Source organism: Hoplias malabaricus, chromosome 14, assembly GCF_029633855.1.
Source record: "Hoplias malabaricus isolate fHopMal1 chromosome 14, fHopMal1.hap1, whole genome shotgun sequence".
Taxonomy (NCBI): domain Eukaryota; kingdom Metazoa; phylum Chordata; class Actinopteri; order Characiformes; family Erythrinidae; genus Hoplias; species Hoplias malabaricus.
Window position 1 is genome coordinate 24,009,411 of NC_089813.1, and position 14,524 is coordinate 24,023,934.

At 37.1% G+C, this 14,524-nt stretch overlaps 1 protein-coding gene across 1 annotated transcript; it reads right to left on the reverse strand.

Annotated features, from left to right (window-relative positions):
• Positions 1-1,535: 1,535 nt before the first annotated feature.
• On the reverse strand, positions 1,536-13,760 carry bnip3la (BCL2 interacting protein 3 like a). Its single transcript, XM_066644157.1, has 6 exons — positions 13,654-13,760; positions 8,658-8,919; positions 7,296-7,377; positions 6,822-6,928; positions 6,206-6,361; positions 1,536-6,023 (listed from the first exon to the last, which is right to left on the reverse strand). Exons 1-6 carry the CDS (start codon positions 13,712-13,714, stop codon positions 5,975-5,977), a joined length of 717 nt encoding a protein of 238 aa, XP_066500254.1. The 5' UTR covers positions 13,715-13,760; the 3' UTR covers positions 1,536-5,974.
• Positions 13,761-14,524: the final 764 nt, after the last annotated feature.

Consider the following 14,524-nt stretch of genomic DNA (forward strand, 5'->3'; position numbering starts at 1 on the left):
CCATGATTAAGACTTCCCCTCTATGTTGTTCCACCTGTTGTGTCACACTCTTCAGGATAATGAATAAAGAGGAATTATATTAATTTCTCAAAATGTAAACTGTATTATAACGTTTAGATTTTTGAAAAATGAAAAGAAGCAATATTTTTTAAAAATAGCAACAAGGGGCAGAGTGTTTGAAGGAACACTGAAGGGAGGGGTGTATTTGAGTTAAATATGGTGGTGCAGCAGGTACTGTCACAGTCACACAGCTCCAGGGACCGGTTGTGGGTTTGATTCCCGCTCCGGGTGACTGTCTGTGAGGAGTTTGGTGTGTTTTCTCCGTTTCCTCTGGGTGCTCCGGTTTCCTCCTACAGTCCAAAAACACACGTTGGTAGGTGGCTTGGTGACTCAAAAGTGTGTGTGTGTGTGTGTGTGTTGCCCTGTGAAGGACTGGCGCACCCTCCAGGGTGTATTCCTGCCTTGCGCCCAATGATTCCAGGTAGGCTCTGGACCCACCGCGACCCTGAACTGGATAAGCGGTTAAAGATAATGAATGAATGAATTTTTCCATCTATTCACAGTTACGCATGTGAGAGAAAATTTTAGCAAAATAAAACACATTAATATGCTTTAATAAGGGTATATCCACAACCTCGTACTTCAAACACACACACACACACAGCATCCTCATCCCTGCACATGCAACCTCAGAACACCTGATATCAGCCAATCATGGAGATGTGACACAACAGGCTCCTCCCTCAGGGCTTCTATGGTTGCCATGGGTTACGTAGCTTGCTGCTAGGGTCTTCTGAAGCAGCCTCACACCAATAAACACATGCAAGGATATTTTCAGTCTTTCCGCGACCGCAAGACCAAAATTAACCACACGTAGATTAAGATTTAACCAAATAGTGAGTGGAGCTGTACATTTATAAATTTGCCAGCAGGATTGCATACGTACTGCAATTAAAACACATTCAGGCATCCTTTCTACTGAGTAAATTCCGCGGTAATGTGTTTAACTGAATACCTATAATTAATCTCCATAGCAAATAATTGTCATCATAATGGGATGAACTGCACTAGCTCCAAATTTAAGCAAAGATCACTTTGCTCAATGACGAGTTACACTTGGCAGGGTATAAATCACCCCAGCACAGACTACTAGAGCCGAATCAATGATAGCGCACACGAGTGTTTTTTTTTAATAAGAACTACTTACATTCAGCTGCTCTGTGCTCATTCCTCCCTTTCGGTCTCACCATAAGAAGGCAGTATTGTGCATATCTATTTTTTTGTTGCCTACAAAACACAGAACCTGCCAAACGTCTAGGGTAAGAAGCTGACCTTGACTCAAAACATGCTTTGCTACGTCTTAGATTATGATAATTCCACTTACATAAAACACTGACTGCTCGACTGCTCGAATAGTGTTATTTATAATGTTTTGAACTGTTTTTATATTTTTCGTTATAAACATTTGGTCTTTTGTATATTTGTCTGTTTGCATCTCCCACAGCATACACGCAGAGACAAGTAGAAAATCACCATATTCACTATTTTTAATGCAATTAAAACAAGAATTACAGTCCTTTTACAAGTGTAGTGAATCATCAGTTACATATATTACAAATGACTGCCTTAAAATGCTTGGGCTATGTAAGGGTTCAGAACACTCTCCATGTTTAAACAGAATTTTTAAAGAGAAGTAACAAACAGTTTTTAAGCATCCTAAACTAAAATCAATGGTAAAGTTAACAATCACAATTTGCATGTTTTGTCAAATTCACTGTAAGCCCAAAACTACAAAGATATTTCTTCTAATTAGTGAATTCTGCGATGTTAAGGTGCACCCATCACTGATGAAATTTAACTGCACAAACATATTATGTTTAATCTCCATAGAAAAGCATATACCACTAAAATAGGACACTCTAAAGAAGCCAAACATGAGCCTAAGATCTCCCTGTCCAATATCAAGTGTAGGCTAAAGCAGTATAGAATACAAATTGAAATCTGTGGAATGATACCGCACAATCTAATAACTCTGGTGTAAGTTGGACTAATGTTTGTGATCTAAAATTAATCATTCAGCATTAAATCTTCATATCTAAATTCCTGTTAATACAGGAGTTTCAGAAAAAAATCTTGGATGACCATGTACCTAGACATTTCTGAACATAGCATTTTAAAAATGTGTTGTGTAATATATGTTAATATTTTAATGGCTCATTTTGTGGACAAAGTTCCAGCATGCAATAATTAAGGCAGGCTGAGAAATGTGGCAAAGATGCTGGCAATAAATAAAAGAGTAAATATTACTCAACCCATGGACTTAATAAGGGACAGAGTTCCTCTGGAACTTGAAAGAATATAAAATAAAATATAGAAACACAACACAAATGAGAGATGAAATCTCAGTTCCATTCACAGATTGTGCACATTTCTATTCTGCAATATACTGAAAGGGCCCCTAATATTCTAAGTCCTCTTTAAACTCGGAACTGGTGTGAACTCTATCAAATAATGTTGACTTTTTCTCTAGTTTTAAAAAAGTGTTTTCTTCGTTTTAAACAATTAACTGGTAGGATTTCATTTTAATGTTTGTATATAAAAGAATGCTCATCCTGTGCCATGCATACCATGTTTTCTCCATACCTTTTCCATGCATCAGGACAGGAGAGACCATCACCAGACTTCAGGACACATGCTTGCCCATCTGCTGGGACAGAGTACCAAAAAACATAACCTCAATGTCACAGTGCACCAACAGAGCCATGCATTCACATTCAGCACTTGAGGGAGGGTTTGTATCACTCAAATGAATGTATTCACACATTCCACACACACAACACACATCCGTGCATGCATTAATCAGATTAGGACCCTACATCCATCTCTATGCATCTATGCTTTTCACTACTCATATATAAGCATCTGTGTGTTTAACTTCATAATTAGTTAAACAAGTACTGAAGTGCAGATTAGAAATTTTACTGGATAAAAACATGATCATTGCAGGAATTCATTTTAACTACTGCCATCTTCAGTTTGTTTAATAAAAAAACAAACATAAAACTGTTCTTAAAAAGAACGTAATCTATTCTACCTCAGAATCTCTGTGCTTGCCATTCATTGGGTTTTATGTCTATACCATTTGTTCCATGAATACTTGTGTTGTTTTAGTAAGAATATGCTTGATTCCATTGGTTAATATGAAGAATTTTCACTACATTCACTGAATCCACATCAGCATAAAAAGGAGAAAAACAAAACACTGCATATGAATGAAATGACAACAAATAAAAACATGCATTCTTGAGAATGTTGGGTTGTACTTGGAATTTTAATGTTTTTTTTCCTATAATACGTGAAAAATAAAAAGAAACTAAATGATTTCGCTTCATTATTTCTATAACTACCATAACTTCAAATTAAACACAGCCAGGGGATGTCAACCATGAGGGCCCTGCCCTCCAATCCGAACATATTCCAGTCACTCAACTGATGATCAAAGGAAAAAAATAATGTGCGTAATTTTTACAATAAGAATTCCACCCTCTAAATACAGGGTAGGCCTAGTTTATCTTGCTGTAATGAGCTACAACATTTTTTAATTCACAGTTCTTTGTTCCACTTCAGGGAACAGTTCCAATGTTCTAAGCAGATCCTAAGCTAGAAACATTGTATTAATGCAATGAGGGACAGAATAGGTGCAAACAAATGCTCAAGGCATTATGAAAAGATCACTCACTCCCCATCAGGACCAGAATACGCATGTACAAGGAATCACGGCAGTGTACTGATAAGCCATGATATTTTCACAGTTGTATTAATTGTGGCTGATGCCAAGGAAGTAAATAACTGAGGTAAAAGCTTTGAATTGATGAGATCTACCCAGCACATGCATCAGAAAGTACAATGTGATGTTAAGATGTTGACTAGATTCATGCTTGAATGTTTCAAATCTGTGACTTACTTAAATATATACAACACAACATATGGTCTCCTGTAATATATAATATTCAATGACATTAATGTAAGTGTCAATACGATTTTTGGCATTAAACCTTGGCTTGAAACCATAAAAATTATGGTACATCAAATTGTACTTAAATGCAGTCACAAAATCACTTACTGTACGTTTGAGTTGTGATTGGAGAAAGAAAAAAAAAAAAAAACCACGCACACACACACCCACATTTCATTTACATAGTTATATGACAGAGTATAACAGAAATCCCACATAACTAACGTAGGCCTTCACAACAAAAAAAAAAATTACATGGTGTTGGACAATGTCAAACTGGAGTAACCATGACAGGAAAACCAACTCGGATGAAACAAGCAGACTTAAACAAAATCAGATATATGTCACAAGGGTCATTGTATACATAATGCATTGTATGTATGTGTTGTCATTGGGCCTTACAGATATAAACATCACAGTGGAGACCCTTTGGCACTAATAAGCATAGTAGATTATTTCTGTGAGACTGGTCCAAAACAGCATGACATGCATCCACTGAAAAGTAACTGCAGTTGTGTCTCACAGATCACTTACTTGTGAATTAGGAAGAGCATGCACAGGTTCCACTGAGTTGTACCATGATCAGTCTAGCAAATCTTAACCTGAGTCCTCTATTTAAATGTGTAAGGATCATCACATTGGTGGCCTATATTTTCCAGAAGTAGAACTTTAATATCATTAAGAGATGTATTCAATGGAAGGAAATCTGTGTCATCATTTTTCCCATAACTCCTAAATCCTCAGTTACTCTCCTCATTTATATTCATATTATAAAATGACTTTTCATTGTTTATGCCTAAAACATATTTCCCAAATACAGAAAGATTGTTCCATACTGGAACATTAAAGCATAGATCCCCAGCTCTCTACCAAACGATGACCACTTGTGGACTGAAAACTCTTTCATGCTGGTAAGAGGGAATGGAGTGAATGTTTTTCTAAGAAGAGCAACTGCTATTTTGTCCACTATCATGATCAATAATTTATATAACTGAACATAACTGACAACTGAACATTATGTAATGTGAAGCAAAAGTCATCTGATTATAAGGAGTCATAATATATAAAATGGTAAGGAATCTTTAACATTCTCAGTTTAACCCTATCAAAAATAAAGAAACTGAGAAATGTAAATCTACCAAAGTAATAATAAAAAAAAATCCTTAAGGGCCATTCAGCTTTCCACAAAAACTGTGATTAAATTAATAATGATTTAAAACAAATACATTTTTCAACTAAATAAAACGGAATACAAGGAGTCGCTTGGCTCCAAAGACAGCATGTCTGTCTTAATTGGAATTCTTAGAACACAATCTCTTTGTCTAAAGGTGCTTCAAATTAAACTAAATAAGTGTTGAATACTGAATCTTCTAGGCTACTTCATATCGCAACTTCAACATCAGCCAGTTTCTAACCTCTGCGTTTCTAAACCAACAAAACTACTACATCTGAATCATAGGTACAAAGCACACTGTGTAGATAAACAGAAATAGTTTGTAATGTGCTGGTGGTTGTTATAGTAGCGGTATCAGTGTTGGGAACCACAGATGTTACTTCTGTCCGCCATGCATACCAGTGTAAAGGAAAAGAAAGTCAGTTACTAATTATTAATTACATGTTAAAATATGAAAGCAAGATGAAACACCTAAAACAAGTCAATCAAACAGCATAAGAGTAAAACATCAACACAAGACTAGATTGACAAATAGATCTTTTCCCTGCTTCTTCTGGTTTTAGGTCATAAACACAAGAAAGATGAGGAGGGAGGGAGAGGGAGAGAGAGAGAGAGAGACAGAGAGAGAGAGAGAGAGAGAGAGAGAGAGGTAATGACATGTGGATGAGAGAGTGTGAGAGTAAGTGGGGAGCAGAGAATGACGAAGAGTATCTAGAGATGTTTAGACACAAGTTTGCCATCACTGCGTCTCATGGAACTTCCAGGCACTGGTATGAGTTTGAGCTTTAAAAAGAACTGGTGGAAGGTGTATTCAGCCTTTTCCCAATGTAGACCCTAGAAAGAAAAAGACATACACTTTTATTACAAATTTTTTTATAAGTTTATCTAAACTTTCACCAAACTTTCAATTCTTTGTTAAGTTTCTGTAACTGTTTCAGCAGTCTCCCATCAAACTTGGTTTTTGCCTAAATGAGGTCAGATTAACAGTCAGGTTTGTAACTTGTGTTGACACTCACCCAAGTCCTAGGGCGAGAATGTGGGACAGTAGCAGAGATGGAATGAAGACTTTGAGGAACTCAGCTGAGAAAACCCCTCCTTTCTTCATTGCACCAGTCTTTCTCATGCTGAGAGAGACTGAACCAGAACGTTTTGGATGTCTGAACTGAAATTCCCTTAAAAAAAAAACATTTTTTTATAAATCACTGTTGAATGGGATGCACAAATTATTCTGTTAATATATTGAGTAGCACATGCAGCTCTTCAAATGTAGAATATTCCTTTCCAGCATGCTCTAGGTAAGTGTTGATGTTCTGGTGAGGATGTGGCATCAGCATGACACAAAATTATAAATTATGTTTATTAGCTTATTAAGTCATTCTTTAATTATCTTGCCATTTTTTAATTATAAATTTTAAGCGTTCACCCCTGGTTTCATAGTATACTAGCATGTAAAAACTGCAACACAGCAATGTAAACACAATGTGGTTGTCTTGATTTTTTCACAGAAATATCATAACGTGGAAAATATGATCAGTGGTTTATTCCATATACTCAGGACATTCAAGCCGATTTTCAAATTTCAGGTTTGTACATGCATATGATGTTATCTACATTCAGAGAAAGGCTACTTACTTGGGAGGTATATTTTCAGGTCGACTGGACCAGTCTGCCACCCAGCTCTCGCCTTTATTCATGAGGATGTCGTCCTCTTTGTCCTTCTCAATGCTGTCATCCTCTGACTGTAGAAGAAGAAGAGAGAGAGAAAGAAAAGTAGCAACCAGACTGGAGTATTTACGGACAGTAACAGAAACACAACTAACTTAGGTGATGGAGGGAAATGATCACTCCTTACACAATGACAGTTGTAATATACAGGTTAAAAACATGAAGTAAATGGCCTTTACTTAACCACTTGATTAGCAATTGGAATTGACTACAATTATTTTTGTCAGTTAGTTTTCACTATGACCTGTAATTAAATTAAACAGAACTGGACATATTTAGCATTTTCATTCATTCAGTAATAAATATAGTAAAGATGAAAATGCACTTACTGAGAAACATCATGGACTATAGTCAGATAAAATGTAGTAATTTTAGTCTTACCTGCACATCCCTCTCACTGGGCATCTCCACATCAAAGGTGATCAAACCCTCATCATGCTCAGGACTGTGTGGTCGAGGGGGGCTGTCAAGTACACAAAGGACACATTTTATATATGCGACACAGAACTGGTTAGATATAGACAAGCAAAATATTTATGCTTTTCTAGCCTCTGATCTTGCTTCTTGTCTACACATATGATCATGTCCTGAACTATTTTCAGACCACTTAAAAGCAGATGTTGAACAAACTTTTGAGCCAGACCTCCATTTTGAGTTTGTGTGTATTGTATTAATGTGTATAGATGTACAACAACATAAGAAAACTGCTGTTAAAAGAGACATCTAAAATTGTGTGGAAACACAGTTCTCTCTGGGTTGTTTACGTTAAGGTTTAAGGTGGAATGGTATGTTTGAAAAGAAAAATGATTGCTGTGAATGCGGCTGAAGTTTAGCTTGCATGTACATTTTTATTCACTTTGAATTTGAATTACCAAAGAACTCATTTGTAACTTGAGTTGTTTAGTTTTGTAGAACTTTCAATAATGTAGTTAGCTGTCTCCCGAATTTGGAAATATTTCTCTCTTAAGTGATCAGAAACAGCAAAAATAAGTCAATATTACCCACCTATGGAGCAGGAATAGAGCAATATCCTCATCTCGGTTGACATGTTTCAAAGTTTGGTGTTCTTTCCGTAGTCTAAAACAACTACAGATGCCTTTTCTCTCCCATGAGCAAAAAGAGAGAGAAAAAGCCTAGCAAACCGAGACATTTTTTTTTTTTTTACTTATTTACAGGCACTGGGGCTTCGTAAACACATTTGACCGATGACCAACAGACCAGAGAGGTAGCAGATGGTAAGGAAACATCTTCTGAATTTGATAAAATGTTTGACTCTACTGTTTGGAATTAATATTTATCCTTTTTCTTTTCCACTCCACAAATGGCATCATATTTAAGCACATTGTCCCTTATTAATCAATGCTACTGCTTACAATTTTAGCAAATCAGTGAGAAGTGATTTCTGGGAGGCAGGATACTATCTAATCTTAAAAGCATACCAAAATCAAGGATTACCTAAAAGCTCTTATGACCTCTTAAAATCTTTCAAATCCTCAAGGGCAGTAACGAGGATGTCTGGGGTACTGTCAGTAAGTTAAATATGGCACTGGAAGGGTTTAATCTCCAGTTCTAAATGACCTAAAGTTTGTTTTGTCCTGACAAGTGGCTTTATTGGTAAAAACAAGTTTGTCCTAGAAGCAACATGCGCCATTTGCCTCTCTTCCCATTCTCACTGCACTCTTCTTGCTTAAATGGGTTAGTTGGTGAATTCATTTGTTGGCTTAACCATCTCACTGTTCTAACCTGTTACAGGAGGAGCTGCTGGGGCTGGACTCATGCTGGGCATCCAACAGGATCTTCTCCATGTCTCCATTATGTATGGAAGAGGATGAGGGGACATGCTCAAGGCCTCCAGCAAGGCTCTCTTCCTCCACTTCCGGCACTGTCTGCAGGGGAGCGGAGGTCTCGCCTTCATTTCCATTGCCCGGAGAGGACACCAAGCTTGGGCTCAGCTGCTGGGATACAGTCCCTGTGTTCCCATTCAACTCCAACTCCACCCAGGAGCCTGAGAAAGTAATGGTCACATTTTACGTGTCTTCAGTCAACAAGGTTCATATAAATGCAAGGCTGGACAATAAAAGCATATGTTATAATTATATATCATTATAACAATATATAACATCACCATAAAAAGATAAATTAAGACCAGTTATAGAATGCATGTAAACAACACAGAACAAGTGTAACTTGATAAACAGTCACACCTACCTGACTGAAAGTCAGCTCTTTGTGTCAATATTTTAATAATGAATTTTTACCTGTGGTTTGATATTAGTTCCATTGCCTGTTTAAATGGTTAATTTGAGCGAATATGCCAGTAAAATACACTGCATACACAGCTACTCAAATGTTTCTTTTTTTTCAAATATGGCACCACTGTTTTGCTGGTTTCGACTTATTTTTAATTTAAATTTAATCAAAATGCCTTCTAGTATAACAAAGTGGCATTGTATGCAATATTGACTCCATTATGTAAAGGTCATATGAAAATGCGAGCCATTGCTCAAAAGGGGGCTCCAGAGGAACAGCCTTGAAAACCAGGATAGAGTACATTAGACATTGACACTATAAACATTTGAAGTCAATTCACAACAAATTACACTCTACTTTAGCATATACATGAGACATGTCTAGGTACTGTCTGACCCTTGCTGTTGCTAAGCAACACTGTCTTTAGGCAGAAGTACCTCACACAGAGCCAGAGTCATTACATGAAGAGCAAAATTTTTACCCATTTCCCAATTATAAAAAAACCAACTTAAGACATTATTAAAATAAAAAATTTAGGATGCAACTGCAGCAAAAACCATACTGCAAAAGCACAAATCCTAGTAGTGAGACAAAGTCATAAACCAATTGAACAGAACTGAAGCAGAAGCAAAGAGGACCTGACATTTACATGAAAGGCCAACAGTTCTTAAAAAACAAGAGAGGGCCTCTGGTATGGTCCCATTATTATGAAGCAAACAATGTTACAGTGAAACTGGGCTGGCAAATTTCCTTAGCTAACCATAGGTTGACATCTTCTCTTCGACATCTGGAGCTGAGTCCTTCATCTCACACAATTTTTTCATTTTCTCACAATCACCAAACTTATGGGCTTTTTTGTATTTTCCCACAGCAGGAATTGTTGCCATGGCAGTGCATGAGTCCAGCATTCCACTGGCTTTTCATCAGAGAGGCATCAGTTGTCACCCTGCATTAAAACAATAAAATCCTCAGGAATACACTCTGTCCAGTTGCCTAACAAAGGACCAGTGAGCCAAGACTTGCTGTGCTGTCCAGCTTTTTTTTTACTGACCAAGCTGTCCCATAGTACTATTTATTCTGACTATGAGATTATTATATTAGACCTTCATAATATGAAGAAAATATCATACTGAGTTTATCTTTGCATAAATATCATACTGTACATCATCATATGTCAAGTAAATGTTTGGCATTAGGATTCGGTAACATTGACATTCTAAGCCACACCAATCCATTGGTAGAAAACTGACAAAACAGATTTGCTAAAAAGGAGCCTCGAGGAGCTTTGAGTGCAAAACTTAAACATCAAATAAATAAACAATACATTTAACATTATTATTAAATAATTTTAACTTCATTTGCAAACAGATTCTGAGCAAAACCCACAGGGCTGCCGGGGTGACAGAATATCCTGATTCTAGTGCTGCATTCTAGAACTGTCACCTGGAACAAGCCTGAATTGTTCCTTTTTTAGGCTGCTCTATGACTTGGTGCTAGTGAAGGCAGTTGGACTTTGATAGCTGGATGGTAGGTAGTTAGATGATATCTCATATATTCACATTTTCCCATTTCACAGTGATCTTTCTGGCACAAATTCTGCATATTGCCTCATCTAAATTGGCTCTCCCTTTTGATTTAGTTGAAAACCGAAGTGTTCCCAAACTGGCGAAGTTGCATTTGGTATTGAATAGGGCTGGACAATAATTAAACATCAATATAATAATGCAATATAAAATGTTTCAATAACAATTATTTTTAAACACATTTTCAATATAACTTATTTACAGCACTTGTCATTGCACTCAATTTTAAAGTTAGACTAAAAATAATAATATTGACAAAGCCAAGATGTTTATGTTTGATGGTGATGTCATGTTTCCTGTCTGTTCTTGGCAGTTATTCTATGGCTTCCATGTTGTTCATATCAATATTAGAATTATATTGACTGAGATTAAGAAATATATTGTGATATATATTTTAGTAAAAAAAATTACAGTCCTAGTAATACGGCTAGGTTTGCTGCCATTTTGACCATTTTATAAAACGAAGACTGTTCAGCCTCTGAAGTTCAGATACCAACAACTGGGGGAAAAAACAACACTTGTGTTAAACCAACTTAAATTAAACCAATTTATTTAACATTCATTACACACACTACATTGTAAAACAAAAATAGCATGCAAAAAAAAGTCATGATGGTTCTTGCCATTTGTGGCAGTTGGCTGGACAATAGCACGGTATTACGGTATTGCGTCTATAGCGACAGCCCTAATTACACAACAGTTTGGCAGTCAGATGCACTACAAGTCAAATACATAAAGCATTTTAGGTGGCTTCCCTTGATGTTTTGCATTGGCCCTTGCTTGCAAACCAGCTTTAATGGAATCTGCCACAGGACCAGAGTAGGGAGGGGAGGATTATATAATATCTGGCATGCTGTGCTGAGGTAAATCAAACTGCTCTCTTTTTTCTCTCCTTCTCTCTATTCATCCCCCACTGTCTCTGTAACCCAGTTCTGTCTGTATATGCCAGGAAGGTCACTAAGCCTCCCACAGTGGCTCAAAACCCAGTTTGGGCTGGGAAGCATTGCGATGATGCCATGTTTACAAATCTCCTTTATTGAATAAGCTATGATATTGGACAGGAAAAACACGAGAGCTTTAAACACTCCCATGAATAAATAACAGTCATCAAATTGAGAGAGATTGGCTCAAAACTCAGAAAACCATGGTTACTTTGCACACCATAAGCAGGCTGTGTACACAAAGCCAAGACTTCAAGCTCTAGTCAGAAACAAGTGTGGACATGTCCCTTTCTTCCTCGTTTATGGAGTGGACTCAAATTGAGTTAAACACAGGGAAATCTAGAACTACTACTTATTACTTATTACTAATACCATTTACAACTAAAACCTTACACAGACTGATGCAACACTTCATTATTCAACTCAGTCTTTTTACACATAAAGGACACATCCACACCCGACTTATGTAAGCTGTTGCTGTAGAGAAACACTTCAGACATTCTTTCTTAAATTATACTGTGTAGCCTTTACTTAAGGTAATACAGTGCATAACAAATATTTTCTGTGTTAGTCTGTGTGGTGTATTCAAAAGCTCCTGGTGCAGCTTTAAAAAATACTGGCAGATTTGTCCTCACTTAACATTCAGTGTGTGAGCTTTTGCATTTGATGGGCCAATTACACTTGAGCCCAAGTACCTTCTAATCTGCCTTCACAAATGACTACTCCCCTCAGTTACAAGATTGGTATGATATTGTACATGACATTTATATAATGAGAAAAGCTAACATGTTCTACCAGATTTGGTCAAAATTGTTAACTTTATATATAAGACCACAGCAACATGAATGCGTGTAAAGATTAGCTAGTGAATGCCAAATTATTACAAAACGTAGTGTATGTATTTAAAAAGGAATAACCAATTACATGTTTTTCTTGGTATAGAAGATGTGTAGTAAAGGACCAAGTACACAGGACTGTGTTAACCTCAGTAAAGGGCAACAGTGAGGGACTGGCCTAATGCAAATAGCTTGGAACTGATTCATAAAGGAATTCATTATTTTAGATTTCAACTTTCATTGCTAAAGAGAAAAAATAACATTTTCTGATCAATGCCAGATTGCCTCCAAGCCACAGCAAGTTTGTGGAATTATTCAACCAATGTATTATACATAAGAAGGGACTCATTTCAACATAATATGATCACCTTTAAACGTATTCCAGATAATAAGCTTTTGCCATATGACTATTACAGCAAATATTAGAGAAATAACCTGTTTCCCTTATAAATCAGGTATCAATATTTTAATGAAGATAAAAGCTTAAATATACAAAAGTGTCACAAATGGGCATAAGGTTTTCGAAATTAAACATATTATTTATCAATTCTGAATGATGATGAAACGCCATTGGATGCCACTGCTAAGATAGACTCCGGTGAAAACAAACAACTCAAAAAAATGTTCAACATCTTTTAAAAGCTGTAAGGACACAGGAGTAAAACATGGAATCTTAGAGCAAGAAAAATCCCACATAATATTTAAATAATCCCTGAAGATTCTCCATGAAACTGTAACAGTTGCCTAGTTGTTTACACTCCCCCACCCCCTCCTCCATTTTCCTCTTCCCCCTCCTTTGCCTTGTTTTGTATCCTAAAAGCCCCGCCTCCTGTAGAACGCTAATCAGCAATTGGTCAACGTACAGTCAATCAAGCCTCATTCGCTCGCGGTGAGCGTTCCTATTGGTACCGCCTTAAATGACGTGCTCTTGTTTTCCCGCCTCGACCCCGCCCTGCTTGCGCGAGACGGAAGTTCCAGATACAGCCGAAGGGAAACAAAGGCGTTACATAATCCCGTTAAAAACCCGAGACACAAAGATAGTATGAGACAGAAAACAACACGAGCAAATTAGATACGCACACGAAGCCCATGTTAAAAGCTCAGAAACGGAATAAAGAACAAGCCTTACCGTTCAGCCCGGGCTCCTCGTTGTTGTTGCTGTGCTGCGGTGCGGCGGTTGTGGCGGACATGTTTCCTCTCCACTCAGTCGCACGCTCTCCTGCACGCGCCGCCAGCTCCGCGGCCCCACCTGAACCGTGACGTCATATCATTAAAGAATCGACTCTTCAGAGCTGTCACATTCAACTAACCGAATTTCTGACTCAATGATTCACATGGATTATCAGTAGCTATAATTCAGTCGTTCAGTGATTTGATATGAAACTTACTGTAGGTGCAACATTTTTCAGCATACAAAATTAATACTGAACCACACGTTACTTTTCATGTATGTGTTTGCCCTTAAAGGTCACCATAATTTGGCTTTGAATGGTATAAAATTGTAGACTCCAAATTTGTAAAAAGTCCAAGGAACAAATCACATAACACGTTAAAGGAGCAAATTGCAATACTGACAGCAATTGTTTAAAATGGCTACCAACATGATAATTCAAAACACTGAAGAAAGTCTTCTGCTCCCTCCCCCTCCTCCCCAGATTCAGACACGTGGTCTGCCAGGTTGAGGACACCGAACCTACATGAAATTAGCTAACAAGAAAATGCCATAATAAACCAACTTACACAGAAAATTGCACGTCATTTCATTCAATTATCTATATACACTAGTGAATGCCAAAAATGTCTTGTTGCTATTTTGTTTTTATTGCTTATTTACAATTTTCTTATTCAGATTTTCCACGTTAAGTGGGCCTAGGCTAACGTCATTATTTACCAGCTTCTTATTTGGATACTGTTCTACCTAAAATAGGCAGTGTGCAGGCCAAAACACAAACATAGTTCTGCTGGAACAGACATTTCTCAAAGGACAATAAACTAAACTT

Bases quoted from the DNA above. Each gene is read 5' to 3' on its own strand.
- bnip3la (XM_066644157.1), bottom strand. From the start codon at position 13,714: ATGTCCGCCACAACCGCCGCACCGCAGCACAGCAACAACAACGAGGAG. The intron at 6,362-6,821 runs GTAAGTAGCCTT...TTTTTTTTTAAG, and splicing joins CCTGAAAATATACCTCCCAA to GGAATTTCAGTTCAGACATC. The intron at 6,024-6,205 runs GTGAGTGTCAAC...TTTTCTTTCTAG, and splicing joins ATTCTCGCCCTAGGACTTGG to GGTCTACATTGGGAAAAGGC.